At 39.3% G+C, this 19,500-nt stretch overlaps 1 protein-coding gene across 2 annotated transcripts in view; it reads left to right on the forward strand.

Moving 5' to 3' along the window:
• Window positions 1–19,500, forward strand: part of LOC145977740 (GTPase-activating Rap/Ran-GAP domain-like protein 3) — a 742,197-nt gene that overhangs the window by 274,859 nt on the left and 447,838 nt on the right. Inside the window, exon 1 of one of the 2 annotated variants that reach the window (XM_083109992.1) lies at window positions 6,207–6,692. The exons of the other annotated variant lie outside the window; for it this stretch is intronic. Coding sequence (XP_082966118.1) covers window positions 6,487–6,692 — 206 coding nt within the window. The 5' untranslated portion in view covers window positions 6,207–6,486. Of the gene's footprint in view, window positions 1–6,206; window positions 6,693–19,500 lie in introns of those variants that run through there. 2 annotated transcript variants of the gene reach the window in all.

The raw sequence follows: 19,500 nt of genomic DNA on the forward strand, positions 1-19,500 counted from the left end.
AAGTCCGGAGTGAGTTAAATAACCTAAGAGAACAGTAAAAAGTTCATTAAAACTCCGTTTATAGCAACAAGATACGTTTATTATGGTGTATTTAAAGAGCATAGGCCCAAATACTCTATACAGTACAAAGTCTCTTCTTGACTTCTAGCCACATTTAAAACCTTGCATTCTGCTTTTTTTCTTTTCTTTTTTGCCTGTCCGGATTAAGCGAAGTCCGGCTTGTCGGGATCCGGATTAACGAGGTTTTACTGTATATAATACTAAAGAACATTCTACAAATCATGTAAACATTTTAAATCGCCTCATTTTTGTTAGACGTAGTTTTATCGTGTATGTATTTTTACTACATAGATCATCAAGCCATTACTTGTATTAATAATGAAATATTGTTCGGCTTAATTGTAACTCTATTAAGATAATAATAAATTATAATAATATTTCAACGAACGTATAGTTTAAGAGCCATTGTTTTGAAATTCAGACAAAGTGAGATAGTTGTATTTTTTGTTCGGCTTTTTTTTATTTATTTATTTTTATTATTTTTTTTTTTTGTATTTTCAAGAGGACATGTAAAATGAATAATGTTCAATTTTGAGACCCTGAAAAAATGTCCCCTACCTGTAGAAAATGTTGAAGTTCATGGCCATGGAATTTTTCATGAAACTTTAAATATGAGTAAGTTTGAAATGTATCTTTGGAAAGCAACAGGATCCCAAACTTTTGTTTCTATGTATTGTTAATGTAAGACTGTTTGCTCATAAACGTCCGATTGTTTTGATGGGGCATTGTTTCTTTCCAAAAATCCAAACTTACTCACATTTCACTCTTCATGAAAAATTGATTGAGGATATGACCTTAAACATATTTACAGGAGAGTGAATTTTTTTTCGGGGTCTCAAAATTGAACATTATTATTTTTTCATGATCTACCTCAACTTAGAAAATCAACTTATTAAAAAAAATAAAGCTATCCAAATATCACCTTTTTGTCTGATTTTCAAAATAGTGGCTCTTAAAGTGGAATCCTGAACCACATAAATGTATCGTTTCCTAGAATCGAACATCGAAACCCTTGATTACGAAACGATTTCGTTTTTCCGTTGTTGTATTGGCACATAACGTTAATCAAGGAAAAGTAGAAAAGAAGAATGCAATATATGTTTCGCTATTTAACAACTGGCCATAGAAGGTAGTTTCTTTGCACTTCTACGACGCCCATTTTGGTCTCCATGTTACAGTAGGCTCATATAGTACTATATCTCTTAGAAGGCACAGAATGGACATTGCCAGAAAACAGTCAGGAGAACCAGTTGACAAGAGGTCCTCTTTAGCACTGTATCTCATCCTCCGTGTCCCTCTTTCTCTCACTTTTTCTCCTCCTTTCTACCTCCCTTTATCTCCCTTTTTCTTTTCTGTCCGTCTCCCTCCCTCGCCTTTCTTTCTCTCTGTATTTTCTCTTCTTCTTCTCCCTCACTCTCTTACCTTCTCTCCCTTCATTTATTTATCTATATTCTTCTTTCTTTCCATTTCTTTTCATCCTGTCTTCCTGCTCTCTCTGTTCTTTCTTCTCTTTGTCTTTCTCTTTCATCCCTTCTCTCCATGTTTCCCTTCCTCCTATTCCCGTTCTTTCTCTCCCCTCTCCCTTCTCCCTCTGCCTCCCTCTTTGTCTTTCTCTCTTCGTTTCTTCTCTTTTATCTCTCTGTCTCCCTCCATTCCACTTTGCATTTTCTACCTCGCTCTTCCTTTCCCCTGTCATTTTATTTGTCTCTTTTCTTCTTTCTCTCATCTCCCCTTTCTTCCTGTCCCCACATCTCTTTCTGTCCCCTTCTCTCTTTCTTGATATCTTTTTATCTTTCCCCTCTCAGTTTCCTCTTTCCTCCCTCTTTCGGTTTCCTTCCCTGAGTCTCTCTTTTTTCTCTCTCACTTTATCGTTTCTCTTTCTCTCTCTGTCTGTCTGTGCGTGTTTTCGATGGATCGAATCCTCAATCCCTTGCTTTGGGCACGCCTTTGGTCACAGCAGTAATATTTATATAGTTTAGAATTTTTGCTATTTTTACGTCGATTCCCTGTCTCCATTTGGCTCATGGCGACGATGAAGATGAATTATGATCAGAAGAAATTGAAGGAGCGAAACTCAATTGGCCACGCCAGGACTCGAACCCGGAACCTGCTGTTGTGGGATTGCACTACAGAAGATAGGCCATCGAGGCGATTACACAGCAATAACACTCAAACACACAAAGCCCGAGAGCACGCTTTTGATGAAAGGGGTATTGAAACCCGTGCATTTAGATCAGATCCATTGAACAAGTTAGTCTGTTGGCCTGAATGTTCTATCTTTCGAATGCAACTGTTTGAAGCAGCTGGTTCCCGGCGGCCCTAATACATTCAGATAAACGCCGAAATGAGGTTGCAATGCCGCTATCAACAGGGGAAGGGGGGGGGGTGCAAGACCCCGGCATCAACGCTGTGGATTACACACACACGCATGTGTGTGCGCCTCGGAAAGTGATGTGGAACCCAGCTATATCTCCAATCCAACCTTAATACGACACACGTAGCCTAGCTTGCCATACTAGACAATTCGTTACGCGAAACTTTTGTATTGGAGCATGGGCGGCGCCAGAAAAAGGGTAGGGGCCAAGCCCCTTGAATAGAATAAATGATAAAATATAAATAATAATAATAATAATTGTTATTGTAATTATACAATAATAACGTAGTATATAAGACAATTGAAATCAATCAAGTTTGTTTCAAATTTATTATTATTATTATTATTGTTAGTAAGGAGAGTGGGGTAATGGTGAACACTTGGATTACTTGTTAACAACTAAAATGCTTCGAATTATACTTCACTTATTCAGTACTTTGTGATGGTTATTGCTCACAATGTTAGACTCAATCCTGGTTTAGTAATATTACGTCATATGAAATGTGGCAATGTTCGTTATTACCCAGCGTGGGCGATATTGCGGTATATAAAAATTATGTTACTTAAGAAGTTTTGTTACTTCTTAAGAGGTCAATTTAACTTAAGGCGAAGAGGGACAATTACGCAAAAGTTGTGCATTTATTTCAATATTGTCGGATTGGGCAGTGCTAAAAAAAAAGGAATTAGTATGCAAGAGAGTATTAATGTCTCTCCATGTTGCAAGTTGAAACTGTTTTTCAAGTTGATTAGTAAGCTAGACACAATGTTTGAAAAATATGATCAATAAGTATTTACAGAATCCCATGTATTCCTATGGGAAATCAACTTCAACTTCAAGTTACGGCTAATCAAATGGGAGTTTCGACTTTTCCTACTACTATGACATAGTTCAACGTGTCCCTTCTCTGTCCATGTACAGTTCTACGTCATTGGATGTTTGATATTCCCGAGAGAACGAATAAAATAATGGTCCCATAAGCGTAATGCATTTCTCCTTGCCTCCCACGTCCATCCTGGCAGTGTTGCCAAACCTGATGTGCATAAAAGATCTAAATTTCACCTTAAATAGAGCTAAAGATGACTTTCAAGTTTCTAGATTAACGAAGGCTGCATAAAGTGGCACGTAGGGTAATTTTAGGTGTCGAGGAAGTGGGGGCGCTGCTATTACCGTTAGCTTTAAACTAATGGCAATTTATTCTTAATTTTCACCGCCTCGATATGGCGGTTATCACCCATCTCAATAATCCACTGATGCTCATATGAAATCGAAAATAAAGGATCCCCGGATAACAATATTGTCATCTTCACCTTAGCCACGGCACTATATATAAAAGTAGCTGGGGAGGTAAGAGAGGGTGAGTGACGCAGCCAATATATAATATCACGTCATATACAAAATGTACACTCATGGCAAAAGTTGGTATTTGTGGGCCGGAGCCAGTGGTGGCATTATAGTGGGGCAGGGGGCGGGTGCCACAGTTCACAGCAAAAAGAATGCACGAAAGAGCCAGATCTGGCTCCAAAAGAGCGAAGCTGGCAACAGTGATCGGCAGCTGCCGAAGAGGACCTAGGGGAAATTGTGATAATAAGAGCCAAAATATAAACCCTGTTAGGCAATACAACAAAACTAACAGTTCAAACCGTTTATATATCTCACTCAATATATTTACATAATTGATAATGCCAATCAATAAACGTATACTTTTAATAGAGAAATTGAGGGAGAACTTTCATTTAACAGCGCGAGATAATGGCGAACACGAGGATGACGACAGTTCGTCATTTTCACAAAACTCGCCATTTGCATTATATAGCAATACTGAAGTTCCAACCTTCCGTATTCAATGCAAAAAAATACAGAGAAACTTCCCTAACTGTCTACTTTTTAATTCATATGTGAATTCTAGAATGAAGTTGAAGCAAATAACACTAACCACCCTCCGAAATGTATCTTCTTCTACGTATAACAAATCGTAAACACAAAAAACTGTTTCACTAATGAACAACGGCTTCTACAGTAATGGCAATACAAGAAATGTATATCCAGTAGTACGCGGAAGATGGAAGCACCAATCAAGTCTCTTGAAACTTGTGTGTTCGCGAATACCCCGCGTTCACCATTACCCCACTCTTCCTTACTAGTATTATTAGTATTGTTATTATTGTTGCTATTATTATTGTTGTTGTTCTTGTTGTTGTTATGCACTTGGAAAGACTTCTACTCGCTTCACCACTGAGAATATTTATCACAACAGCTTTTTATTATTCTTTATGACTTTTACATAGAGTTAGGTGGAAAGTTTACTCTTGATACTTAAGAAGTATGGCCTGTAACATAAAACTCCCGGGTTCGAATCCCGCTCGGGCATGGTTGTTTGTGAATGTCCATTCATCATTTCATCACTCATCCCCATCTTCGCAAATTAGCCGGCGTCTATTTCTTTGTTGATTGGTTCGGTTTATTTTCAACGGCGACCGCAGGGGGGTGCAGGAGGGCACTTCCCCCCTCTGTCCGAGAAAAAATCTTGTGGGCGGCCTTGTTTATATTATTTTGCTTTTATGACACTTATCGCGAACATGAGAACGAGTGATGACATGATGAGAGACATTTGCAAAGAACGATGAAGAGGCCGGAATTCGAGCCGGGTGGTATTTCTCTGTGGATGCCATTGCATCAGTTTTTTCTTATCATACGGGCCTCCTCGGTGGTGTAGTCGTAACGTCGTCGCCTTGTAATCAGAGGGTCCCGGGTTCGAGACCCGGTGGACGCAGCCACAGTGGTTCGGATCCCACTTTAAACTGTAGGTTCAGTCCCGATTAGCCTTTCTGTGCACAATGTGGACTTAAAACAACAATCCAATCAATCTTATTATCACCATTCAGCTTCGTCATCGCCGTAAGCCAAAAGTGGGAGTAGAATCTATACAGTACGAATCAGAGGCGGCGAGGGGGGCAGTTGCCCTCCAAATTTTCGCCACTTTTGCCCCCGCACTAGGCTAAACCTTATATACAAAGGGAAATATATTGTGTTTGTCTCCCCCGGTTTTGGAACCCAATCGCCGCCACTGGTGCGAATGTTTGGCTTGGGATGTAATCGACACTATTGGTACTAATCTGATATTCCCCTGACAGATTTCTTCATTTTTACAGAAGAAACTACTTACGGTAATAAGTTCCTGTAGCATTGTCTAACATCTGGAAGGTGTTTTGTGTGATGCGGGAATGTTTCATAGCGGAAATGTAACCATTGACGCATAGCCCCACGAACCATTTTCGGTAAGGTTAGGTTAGGTAGGGTCACGTATAGGTTACAATAGTTAAAAATTGGTTTCGAAAAAAATATGCGTAGCCCCACACATTCTCGCATAGCCCCACAAACCATTGACACATAGCTCCACGAACCATTGACACACAGTCCCACAAACCATTTGCGGAAACGTACGTTCTTCAGTTACAAAACCACTTTCTTTTAAAAAAAAATTGCAATTACGGTGATCAAAAAAACGTGAATACATGTTAAAGAATGTTCCGCGAAGCAGATAGGTAAGTACAAATGTCAAAAATTGACAAAACGAAGAAGTTATAGGTGTCCGAGGAATATCAGATTTTTACCACACTATTATGAGCGCGAACAATGAAAAAGTTGCGGTACTAAAACATAATGGCTGGAGTTTTCTTCACTTTAGCGGTTGGCAACGCTGCCAGCAAAGTTTCCGCTTCGGCGTCAACTCGGCCCCGGCGCGGGTGGCAGTGGGGGCGCCTCGAACACGTTCGGCTTATCAGTGTTTTGCTCGCCTCGCGACGAACAACGTGCCACGGCTTAGCATAGCGAAGCATGAGGTCTCTCGCAGTCGACGTGCTGGCAACACCAAGCGGTGCTCTCGTGAACTGAGGGCGTACAATCGGGCACGTGGGAAAACAAAAGTGACACTACGTGTTGTACTTCGCACGAACATGTCTGAAGAGATATACGTGAGTGAGTGACAACAACGTTAGTTTCCGTTCGTCAACTTTGCCGGTGTGTGTGGAAAGTGCTTGCAAAGAATTTTGCCATGTTGTGCCTGGACGTGAAATTGGTGAACCGATTGCGCGGGGATCGGGTGAAGAAGCGGGTGTTGGAGCAGCAAGAACTGGCGACACCTCAGCAGAGGGACAGGTCAAGGTCACTCTGCGTTGACCGCCTCACTGCCCTCCTGCGACCCGATTCCGCCTCGCGGGAATTTCACCTTTTGCAGAGACGAAGGGCATCTTCTGCTATGTAAGTGTTCCATTATCTTTGCTCACTCTTTCTTCATTGTCTTGGCAAGAAGCCACGGTTATTTTTCAGTTGCTTAACCTGCAGTTTATAATTTTGACACTTGTTGCCGACACCCAGTGGCCTAGTCACCGGACTGGCTGTAACGGGCAAATTTCGTGATAGTAATAGAATGGAAATTTACATTTTTTTGGTACCATTGACTGACTGTACCTCCTCGAGAATTATGTCAAATTATTTCTTTAATTTATAGATTTCGAAGTTTTCTGTAATGTAAAATGAGTTCCAGCCTCCCACTGCCGTCAGCCTCCTTGGCATTAGGTAAAACTATTTTGTATAATTTGTTTGCAGCGAAGAGTGAAAATGTAGACAGCTCACAACATTAAGGATATATCCACAGAACATGAACATCAGCAGTGGCGTAGTGGCAACCCCCGCAATGGGAGGGGGTGTGGGGGCCCATCAATGTTTTCTCTGCGCTCCTGAAATTTTATGTAATTTCAGAAATTCAACACCTAGTCGGTTATTTTTTTTTTTTTTAAATATACAAAATGTAGGTAAACAATGACAAAATTTGAACTCGAAATTCACTGAGGTGAGCACTAAATAGAAACCGCCGATCGGTGAACTTAGAATACGTATCGATAGAGTTACTGTGCCTAATTTACGAGTATGGGGACACCACGAATAACTTCACGACTGTTTTATTTATTTATTTTCATGTGGAACGTGGTCGAGTGGGTTCCCAGTAATATATCATAAGACAATGTATGCGATAATAAGCAGGACGTACTGACTCAATTAAAAAGGCCATGGCAACTTAATGTGTGGGCCCTCAGAAATGCCGTATTAAGTTATTTGATCGCAGATCGCTTAAAATAGGAAAAAAAATCCCTCATCTCACTCCGTTTGTCGGAATCTTTGAGTATTGTCTGCAGTTATGAATCCAGTAGGAAGATTCAGTTGCTCGGACAGTCTGTTTTTTGTTGCCACGCAAACAAGAAAACTTGGTAATTCATGAACTTTTACCTCTAACATTAGTTTTATGTGTAGTATTTAAAATGTAACTTCCCACCAAATATTTTCAAAGTGGGCCCAAGTCTTTTCATATTCAAATAAGAACCGAGAGAAATTTCCCACATAGTCTACACCTGTTAAGTGTTACAGATTATTTTACATTTTTAGCTATAGTGTGATAAGGTAGTTTAATTTTGTTTTAATTGTTAAACACTTCAAAAGGGGGCTAGCTAACTGTTGTACGTTCGTTACCCACTGACGTCATCAATGATATATATACGTTGTAGTACTTTCGATAATTTTTTTAGTAAGGGGCCTCCAATATTTTAGTTGCAGGGAGGCCCATGGCACTGCGCTACGCCACTGAGCAGCAACTATTACATTCGCTCATCTTGTTTATGAGTTGAAGTCAAAGTAGCTGCAAGTATTTAGAACATTATCTAGACTTTGCAAGTTCTTTCATAGGGGAGCTTCTATATCTGTACCTTCACTTCCCCTGTTGCGGCCTCCATTTATTCAGAAATCTGTGACTGTCATTATGCAAATTTCCTTCGCACCTGCATCAAAGGTCAACAGCTCCAAAGTTTTAGGAACGAAGGGGAGTTTCATTCATTCGACCGGGGATTGAATGTACTGTAGGCACTGTGATTGAATATTGTGCACTTTCTTGTGTGGTATAAATATCTGTATCGTCTGAAGCAGTATGGGGTGTGTAAGGGATGATTTCAGTACCAGTCAATTAACACCTCAAGATATATTTTTGATGTAGAAAAATGTAGTATTTTTGTGATCTTTATAAATTTTATGTAACGTAATGACACCTTCCCCCGACACACATAATTTACCTTCCTTTAATACTTAAATTTTTGAAAAATGTAAAAAAAGCCCCTTCACTATGCTAAACCGTATCTAAGAAGAGAAAGTAAACTGTCCTTGCCTCCAATTGTATTTATTTAAACAATTGAACGCAACAGGTCTATTTTGGAATCTTGCCCTCCTATACTTCTTTTGCTCCAAATATCTAGTACACTAATGTCAGATGAATTCTACTGAAAGTTACGATCGGCTACCACACTCTTCTATTAAAATGAACAATCTTTCGACTTCCTTAAGCTTAACGCGCATTGAGAACTGAACAGTTTCGCTTCCGGCATCTCATTGGGCCATAACCCTCAAGATAGCCTGCAGGCTTCTACCCGGAAATTCCGTGCTTCGGTTCCGCACGTTCCCCTGTTGTAAGCGTTACACCATTTGATTTCAATAGAAGCAGACGACAGAAGTTATGTTGCCGATTTTTTTGTGTTTCCCCGCATCACGGTGCGCGAGGTCCTTTAGTGTTCCTAAAATTCTGCTTTTAATTGTACTGAATAAAACAAAGTGAGCCTTTAGGTGTACCAGGGCACATCCCGTAGCCTATAGGTGTGCATCGATTTGTAAACTTCAGGGTTTGCAAACCGCTAATCGCCTCCCTGCAGGTCAGCAAGGAGGTAAAAGTAAAAAAAAAAATCAACTTTACATATGGAAACATTGATCGTAATTGCAAACATCCACTTGGATACTTAGAACTAAGACTTAGTGATCGCATTGATACTAAACGCACGATAATGAAATTAGGCGGGTGGCAGAGGTTCGCGCTGTTGCCACGTCGGAGCACAACCCTGTGTGTTCGTTGGTTTAGGAGAATGAAAGATCTGGTTGTAGAATTGGTCTTTGTAATCCATGCGATAGAAACTGACAGTATTTGCTCGAAAGGTCAGGGATGACACGAAAGTGTCCAGTGGCGTGCCCAAGGGGGGTTCGTGGGGGTTATAACCCCCCCTTTAGCCCAGATTTTCTGAAAAAAGAACGTCAAAAGAAGGCAAGATGAGGACTGATTACCAAGAAAATATACATAACCCCTCCGTTTCAAAAATCCTGGGCACGCTACTGAAAGTGCCCCGGAGAGAGATCGGTCTGTGCGTTTAAATTATACTTAGGAACTAATTCTAGTAGTTAATACTCTTTGTGTCACTGTAACACTGTAATCAAGAGGGCCCGTGTTCGTTTCCCAGTAGGGTTATGGGGCCTCCCCGATGGCGCAGTGGTAGCGTCGTTGCCTTGTAATCTACGGGTCCCGGGTTCGATACCCAGCGAGGCACATAGTGGTTCGGATCCCACCATAAACTGTAGGTCCAGTCCCGATTAGCCTTACTGTGCACAAAGTGGACTTCAAACACAAAATCAATTAAACCAAACCCAGTAGGGTTACATTTCAGTGTCAGGGATGCCACTGTGAACATAAATTCCAGTCCCGACCGGCGTGAAGTGACTGGGCCATATTCAAACTTTCCGACCCCTTTTGTTATAATTAGTATTTTAATACATAATTCTTGGGACTCTAGGGTAACCAAAGCCAGCCGCAAGGTAAAAAACAATCCAATAGTGAACATAGCAAACATTTACCCTTGCTATCGACTCACAAGTAATGACATGTTGCGAAACAACACTTGTGGCAGAAGTAGTCCAATCCAAAGAACAACCTTTTGCTATATTTCTCTTTCTGTACTCGTCTTTTTAACTTAAACGAAAGTTCAACTCGAACCAGGGCGTCTGACACACCATTCCATTGCTTTACCAACCGAGTCATCGAGTCAGCTCTGCTTTCTGAGGCCATATTTAGAGGGCGCTACGGCCCCTCCGGAAAGACTTACCAAGTCCAAAATTAAATAAGAAAAATACTTGTTTTGTTTAGTGTTGTATGACGTTGATTTATTTCCACTATATAGATTGCGAATATACAGCGTAACTAACTAACTAACTCCCTAGCCTTCTTAAACCCGAAGGTCCATGGCTGCAGCAACACAGGCCTTCCATCTTTCCCTATCTTGCGCAAGTTCTATATACTCTCTTCCATCCCTACCGATTTCCCTTAGGTCCATCTCAACGTTGTCCCTCCATCTTCGTCTTGGCCTTCCTAAGGTCTCTTACCATCAGGTACCCAACAAGAATCCTGTGCACTCCTCTTTCCTCTCCCATTCGTGCCACATGGCCTGCCCACCTAAGTCTTCTTGATTTAGTTATTCTAATAATATCTGGACATGAATACAAATTATGTAGCTCTAAATTATGTAACCTTCTCCACTCACCTGTCTCCTCATCCCTTTTAGGTCCAAAGATTTTTCTAAGGATCTTATTTTCAAATACTCTCAATTTATGTTCCTCTTTCAATGTAAGGGACCAAGTTTCACATCCATATAATACTACAAGCAAAATTACTGTTTTGTATATTTTAACTTTTAGTTTCTTAGATATTAAACGAGAAGACAAAAGTTTATGAAGAGAGAAGTAACATGCATTTCCTGAATTAAGCCTACATTTTATTTCCTCTTTAATATAATTTTCATTTGTTAATATTACTCCTAAGTATTTGAATTTGGAAACTGGTTCAAACGAGTTGTTATCAATAATTAGATTTTGCTTATTACCTAACACTTGGTTTCGGCCTGTAAGCATATATTTAGTTTTCTCTTCGTTAACTTCCAAACCTATCTCTTTAGCAGTTTTGAAAAATATTTTAGCATTATTTAAATTGTATTCACATCATCCCCCAGTAAGTCTACATCATCTGCATATGCTAACAACTGAGTCACACCATTTAATTTTAGTCCTTCTTTAGTTTCTTTTACCTTCCTAACAGCATATTCTAAGGCAAAGTTAAAGAGCAATGGAGATAAAAGTTGAAAGTGCCTGTGGTAATTCATGCGTACCACTATTAATACGCATAAAAATAATAATCATGGACTTTCCATCAGATGGGCCTAATAACCTTTTTGTTATTCAATAACAAAAACATTTTAAAATTTTTTTACATTAATATCTTTGGCAGGGAAGGTGTTTTACGCAAATTTTAGTGATCTAGACACAAACTAGATAATGAATACGTGCTGTTTCATCTATTCCTACACCGTCTTTTCACGTTATCATTCAATAGTAATAATCATTATTATAAATTGACCTACAGTACTTTGATAATAATATTAATAATACATATTAATCTTATTAATCTATTAATTATAAACTTTACTATTAATATGACATGTGAAACGGTTGTGATCGAAATGTAGCCTAGTTGCTTATTTCGCCTGATTTAAAAAAAAAGTTCTTAGAACAAAATATCTTTGTATGGGCAAAGGGTGGAAATTATTAGGTAAGAAGAGAAAATACGTTTTAAGACAAGTGAAATGCGAGCAACCTTTATATTGTGGATGAAATATCGGAAGAGAAACTAATTTTTACAAATTGTCTGTTAATGTGTGTTTCCTACATAGTAGAAACGTCATACAATCCGGATACTAATTACTAACGTATGAAACAGAAGTTCCGCGTTTTAAAATGACTCATTGCCACTTCGTCATCTGTTTTTGCAGGCCTTGCTGGCTTTGTCACCATTTGTTTGATAATGTTTCGTTTTTGTTTTCCGTCGTGTTTTCTGACTATTCATGAGGATAGAATTTAATTGGGCATTTTCGTAACAACTTTTTGTTTTTTTCGACTATACTGCATTTTTAGAAGGTTTTTGCTGTGCACATTTGAAACCTCGCCATTCATCTTTAGTGTCAGCACTATGCTTTCTTCCAATTAACTCAAAAGTGAAGAAGGAAACATTATCGTGCTCTCTTTGAGTTGCAGAAAGCTTTATATCTATGTTTCCGTTAGCACTTATTTGCATAAGACTTCATTGATGATCATGGCGACATCTAGAGACGGTTCGATTATTAGGATTTGATTCCACTCCTAAACCCGTCTAATCTTCGACGTAAATGCGCATACCCTAGCTGGATGAGTCCAATTTTCAGTGACATAGTAGGGGTGACTGCTGCAAGTGGAACGCAGACAGGAAGCATATTCTTAAACAAGGTCTTCTTTCAACTTCCATGCGGTTTGTTACCGTTGTGATGGGCATAACAAATCACAAATATAATAAACAAGGGAAATATTGATCTCAAACCTAATGTGTTGTTTCGCGCATATTTCTGCCTACCTCCCCTTTCCTGTTTGGACTCGTCCACTCGAACTAGGTGCGCCTGCTTGATATGTCTGAGGAACTCGCCGTGGAAAGTGAATTTGGATGATTGTTGTTTTTCTTACTTCGCTTTTCTGCCACTTTTGGCTAATTGCGAAGATGAAGATGAGTAGTGATCTGAAATTGATGAATAGACACTCGCAAGGAACACCCATGTCCAGGCCAGGATTCAAACTCGCGACCCGTAGTGTCGTGCTAACCACTCCATTACGAGGTGGGCAAAGAAAATCGCCTCGATTTAACATAGGCGTGCCTCACTCGGTCTTGTCCCGAAGGGTCTGTCGTTTCCTTGACTCTTAAGGTATTTTCGTTCTTTATTAACGCCAGTACGATATCGCGGGAACATATATCGGGTAAACATTATTTTATGCATGTTTCCGCCAGTAAACCGAAATTTCTCATATTGTTTATACCTTGAGCTTTAATGTATAGGGTAATTCAAAATTAATGGTTCAACTTTACACAGTTATTATGATACAAAATCAGACAAGGTCTCAATATAAATAAAAACTCTGGAAGTTTTCTTGTCACTAAGTGAGCTTATGCTGCTTTGCCGCTGTTCCACCAGAATCGCCAGTGTTGCAAAATGGCTAGTGACCAGTAGAAGGTGTATTGTGTGTTGGAGATATCAAGAACTGATTCACTCACAATGTTGCAAAGACATTTCCACATGCGTTTTGGTAGTAATGCACATGCTTCACCCTTCCGAAAGATTTGCCAAAGTTACAACTGTGAATTGTTAGTGCCTTCGACACCATGGACAATGATTTGCTGTCTCGTGCATAGCATGTACTTGATTATCGTTTGGATGTTTACCGCATTACGTGGTACCTATATTGAATCTTTGTAATGTGAGTCATGTGAGTAAAACTTCCACAGTTTTTCATCATGTTGATGCCTTGCTGATTTTCTATCATAAATAGTTACGTCATAATGACTGTGTAAAGTTGCACCATTCATTTTGAATTACTCTGTATATCATGCAAACAAGTTGTTTAAATTATTTAAAGAACTTAAAGACTGGTTGGTGTACGCCATTGATCTGTTCGCCAACGCATATTGCCGACGACCCGGTTTCATTCCCTGGAAGGCGAGGGAGCCGAGAAGAAAGTGTGTGAGTGGCTATTCAAAAACACGCTGCAAACAACATTGGCGGGAGAAAACTGCTTGTTCCTTTCTGTTTCTGAGCCATGCTTGGCAGATGCAGTGTTGTTACTCTGAAGGGAAAATTCCAGGTCCAATTTTAGGTAAATGGGGAATTTTTTTGAAAAATATAAAAATTGCTGGAAAACTTCACGTTTTCCAACTCCTGTCTTTTTTTACTTGCATGCCTTCATTGATATGTTATTTCTATTATATCTAATTAATCTGAATGGGAGGTGCATAATAAATAGGCCTATATATTCAACAAATAAGAATTGTTGTGATAAACTAGGTAAGCTTTTCAGGATCCGCCACTGATATCAGTGGCGTGCTCAGGATTTTCGACAGGGGATTTTATGTATACTTTGTTTTAGTAGCCAGTCCTCATTTTGACATTTCCTGCCTTTGACGCTGTTTGTTTAGGAATACTTGACCAAAAGGGGGTATGACCCCCACCAACCACCCCTTGGGTACGACACTGACTGATATTAACCTCATAATACCGCGTGTGGTACCAAGACTTGTAAGTATTATAGCCTTCATTGTGTGATTGCACTAACTCGCACTGCAAACTTTGGCGTTGAAAATTGCAATTTTGTTGTGGCGATCATGCTGTATGCAATCCTTGCAGTTACTAGTTCCTCGCTGGGACACAGGTTCAAAGTACTAAAAGATATGCGGATTCAATTCGTGCCCTGCCACGAGCCGAACGCCCCCCGAAAACATTCGTGTGTGTGTATGTGCGTGCGTGTGTGTGCTGATAGTATGAGTTGTCCCATTTAATGTGAAATTTCGCAGCTTCTCTCGCTGTGATCTATCAAACACAGCCAGGCCAACTGTATTAATTCCCGCACATGCTGTGCATCGCATGGTTGACCATATGGCCTTTTCTGCCTCTGACACCAAACCCAGGTCATGGACCTCACTTGAATGTACTCGAATAACCTGTAAGAGTGTCATATTACAGTGCCCGTGGCTTGAAAATAACAAATTAACTGCAAATAGCCATGAGAAATAACATGACAATATTTTTTTCTTAATATCTGTTGTAACGTTACTTTTTCAAAATTAAAGTAGCCACATTAATGAACCCTTCTCTCGAAGTGATTAGCACAGTACGCTACGACGCCCGGTTCGATTCCCGGGCATGGGTGTCCTTTGTAAGTGTCCCTTCGTCAATTTCATCACTCATCCTCATCATCGCGATTAGCCAAAAGTGACAGAAAGCGAAGCAAATAAATGAAATCAAAACCAAATTATCCCTTCTCTTTCTCGGGAGCATTACACCAAAGACAATATAAGTGGAAAGACGTTTCATTTGGTTTCAGTGAGCATCGTACGTGAGTTTATCGTAGTGTAGCAGCACACCAACAGATGTCTCTGCCTTGACATCTTCCCTCAATGGTCGAATATAACCCAATATACATACAGGGTGATTCACAAGTTAAGCACCACATGACAACTTCTTTATTAGTGCAGACTGTGATTAATGGAAAGCTGGTATACTGCAAATGTGTGTTTTCAGTCAAATGTGCTTGAATTTTCATAGAACCCACCGTCGAGACTGTACACTGATATGAGCCTCATTGTGAACAGAAATTCCTTGTTGCCATACTATACGGTACTTCATCCTTAAAGGGGTCATTTACGTATCGCAAAACCGTCGTCAATTCATTTACCTGCTACAGTGCAGTTTTACGATAGCGCTAATTACGATGAGTGTGAACGCTGAACACAATTAAGCTATACATTCATATCTTGACTAGGGTTCGAATCTAGAACGTCTGACTTTCGCAGCACGAGACTATGATCCCTGCTTAAAAATCATATTTTGTTGAAGATTTTCCCACTGCTTAAAAATCATTCACATCTTAAAAAGTATGAAATACTTTTGGAAGCTTTTCTAGAGGCAAATGATGAAGTTTTCTATATCAATCGGGTGATTTCCGAATAAGGTTCAAAGCTCTTCATTAAAATGTATAAGGTATCGTCGAAGATTCCACTGCTTGTAAGTCAAAATTTGGTGAAGGTATTCGCTACTTACAAATCATATTTGGTTAAAGGTTTTCACAACTTTTTAAACTGAACTGACCACGGAGTGCTGTATAACGTACAAGTGTATTGAAAGTAATATCTTATCCTGCTTGTAACGACATCTAACGTTTCGAGGCTTTAGCTTGTTAAAGGTAGGTCCATAAATTACATAACTTGTACAAAATGTTAAAGAAGATAATCTGTAAGCGATTCCATATTGTAATCTGCGAAGTACTTGACCTCTTGGAATTTCCGCGCATCTGCTACAACAGTTCAAAACCAAAATTTTAACTTTCATTTGGTACGCCTACACTTCTACCTCACTCGCTTGTTCGTGCATCTTGATGTGGTTTCTTTGTTTCAAATGTTTAATGCTTACGGTGGTTTTAATCGTTAAATTCACTCTTTCGCTTAGTTAATTCCAGGATGATAATAACATCAGCATAATTGCCAACTTCCTGCATCCTTTGCCATAAAATCGTAGATTGCGGTAAGAAAAGCAAGAATTGACACGCGACGAAAATAGTTTTGCGGTGACCCGTGGGAAAATACCAAGTGACGTGGCCTTGGTGCGAACGTGTTACATTTGGCAACACTGGTGTCCCTAATCAGAGTTCTTTGACTCAGGCAACTGTGACGTCATATCTTTGACAAAAGTGGTATTGTGAACCTACCGTGTGGATTTGTGTGTTTATATTTTGCGTCTCTATCCTTCTACTTTGGCTAATCGCGACGACGAAGATGAGTTACGATATGATGAAATTGATGAAGGAACACCCGCAAGATCGGGATTCGAATCCGGGAATAGCGAAGCTGTGATAACCACTTCGGCACTGAGATCGGCAAAGACATTATTGAGGAAAGTTGGTTGCCTTGATCACATCTATACGCAGTGAAAGTTTGTGTAGTGACACATCCATGAACGTCTGCAGGATTTTTTTCAAGGTTGGGGGAGATAATTTTCCCAAGGGGGGGGGGGGGGGCAAACAAGGCATTTTCCCCCCATAATAGTGTTACTCCTTCAGAAAACACTCATTCAATTTGAAGTTATCATGTTCCTACAACGCCCTTCTAATAATTACTGACTGAAATGAAAATATATATGTGAAATATGTGATGATGGGTCGACATTGATTTTCCAGGGGGCGTGCCCCTCCCTTAACCCCACCCTTTCGGACGTCCAATGACACATCGTATATATTTCGAGACGAGACAGAGAAAAAGACAGTAATTTACAAATCTAGACGGGACTGATACCATACCTACTACCCCTTAATTCGACAATCCCGATGTAACTTGGCAGAAGCGGTGAAAAGTCATCTATTTTCCAGTGTTGCCACCTTTACCCTTTCGGTCATAATGAGTTATCATGAAAGTAGTTCGGGTTCCTTAATCTTTACTTTTAAAAATGAAAGGCTGTGCATGTATTCTGATAACGCCCTGCCTGCACCAGCGCCCCCATTGGGTACCGAGCACATTGCACGTATCGAGCGACCCCCTTTTCAATTTCCCTTAGCCCCGCCCCTTCTACTTAAGCGTAAGAACCGTTCCGTGCATATTTCTATGGTCTGGGACACTTTAGCCGGTGGCACGTTTACGGAGAGAGATTATTATGAGATACGGCCAGCTAAAGGCAGTGTTGCAACAATCTGAGGACAAAATTTTCCTTTCTAAATGTAAAATATCCCTTTTTTACCCAATTTTTCCCCCATCTAAAGAACAAAAAGTCAGTATTGCAAAAATTTGAGAGCAAAATATATTTTTTTTTACCAAATTTTTCCCTCCATCTAAATAATACAATCATAACAAGCAATAGTATTTTCGTAGGCGCGATGTTCGTATATATGATATTGATTACTACACAGCCTCATCGCTATCGGAGTCCCAGGTTCGAGCCCTGGTCAGGTATAATTGTTTGTTCCATCATCAATTTCATAAGTTCATTATTCATCCTCGTCGTCGATATTAACTCAAGATGTAGTAAAGCAACGTGCAATAAACAGAATAAGTAGATATAGGCTAAATCTGTACGTACAAGATCGAATAAACCACGAACAACACATTAAATTCCATGCTTAAAGGAAGTGACGTCAGAGCACACGTCATGTTGCTTCTCGAATTTATGATTAACGTCCAGCAATTTCTAATTAGGGACAGTTCTAAATAAAGCCTTTCATGACATACAGTCAGAGCACATGATACTGTAATTGAATTTCGGAAGAAAATCGAGGTACTGAATGCTATTTTTTGCTATTCTATGGTGAAGAATAACCGACGCGGAAAGTGTAACACGTGGTTGACATGTGACATCCGAGAGGAGCAGTGAAACCATCTTGACAATTTATTTAATCGCAATTTTATAACAAAATGATAAGTTATATCCCAGAACAAAGGTCTTAATGTAATATTTTTTGTGATGATCTTATATTGTTTTTTTTTTAGATAAACAAAACTAAAAACAACTATCTGTGGAAATGTTATTGTCTTATTATGATCACATAGGTTTTCTTGTGTCTCAGATTACATTTATAACACAGACAAAATACGTCATACTTCTTTCGAGTCTCTGATATAATTGTCATCTTTGTTACGGCTAATCATTTTTTTATCTTGCCGTACACACTGCCATCTATCGGTAAAATGTGAAAATGTCAAATTTGTTTACCTGTGAAGTTTCAGACCTTGCAAGATTTTCAGTAAGAACGTTGTTCGATGACAATTGTCGATTTTGTTGGTTCACGAATACTGTGCCGGCTCCCGTGGCGGTGTGGTTAGCACAACCTATTTTGCTGCTTAGAACCTATTTTAGGTTTATGCGCCTAAATGAAACATCTTTTTAGGTCTTTAAAGTTTCCTTCAGAATTTTTGGGTGCCAGAGGTATTTGCTTGGATTGATGCCGAAAAAAAATCAATGACTAACGTGTTTCTATCCCTCCAAGTCACTGTTGTTTTTCCAAAGCTCTAAACAATGCAAAATGTCTGGCGCCACTGCTACCTGCATGGTCCAAAGTGCAAGCAAACTTTCGTGCTCTGAGGCATTCACGGCTTGCGAAGTAACGTTTCCAGGAATTCAAGGAATTGCTATTGTGTTTCAAATTATACAAACATAATTCGTTTTTCATGTCAACAAGAAGCATTTGCTAACATTACAAGTAGAGTATTACAGTAATTTTTGTATAATTTTGGGTTAAAAATTAATATTTAATTTTTGCATATACCTATTAACATTTATTTTGAAATTTTTATATTAAAGATTGTACCTAATCAGCATTTTTCATGAATTTTGAACCATTTTAAATTTTATTTGAATCAATTTCAGGATTTAAGAACCTAATTTAAGATTTTTAGAACCTATTTTACAATTTTTAGAACCTATTTTAGGACTTTTACAGCCTATTTTAGGAATCTAAAAATCCGGGCTCTAGTCATCACTCATCCCCATCTTCACAAATTAGCCAAAAGTGGCACAATAGCGAAGTAAAATAAAGCAAATTAAAAAAAACCGAATACTCTGTTTTAATGACAATTGAGTCATGTACGGGCGCTTTTTTACTG

Source organism: Lepisma saccharinum, chromosome 23 (genome assembly GCF_977018435.1).
Source record: "Lepisma saccharinum chromosome 23, izLepSacc3.1, whole genome shotgun sequence".
Classification (NCBI taxonomy): Eukaryota; Metazoa; Arthropoda; class Insecta; order Zygentoma; family Lepismatidae; genus Lepisma; species Lepisma saccharinum.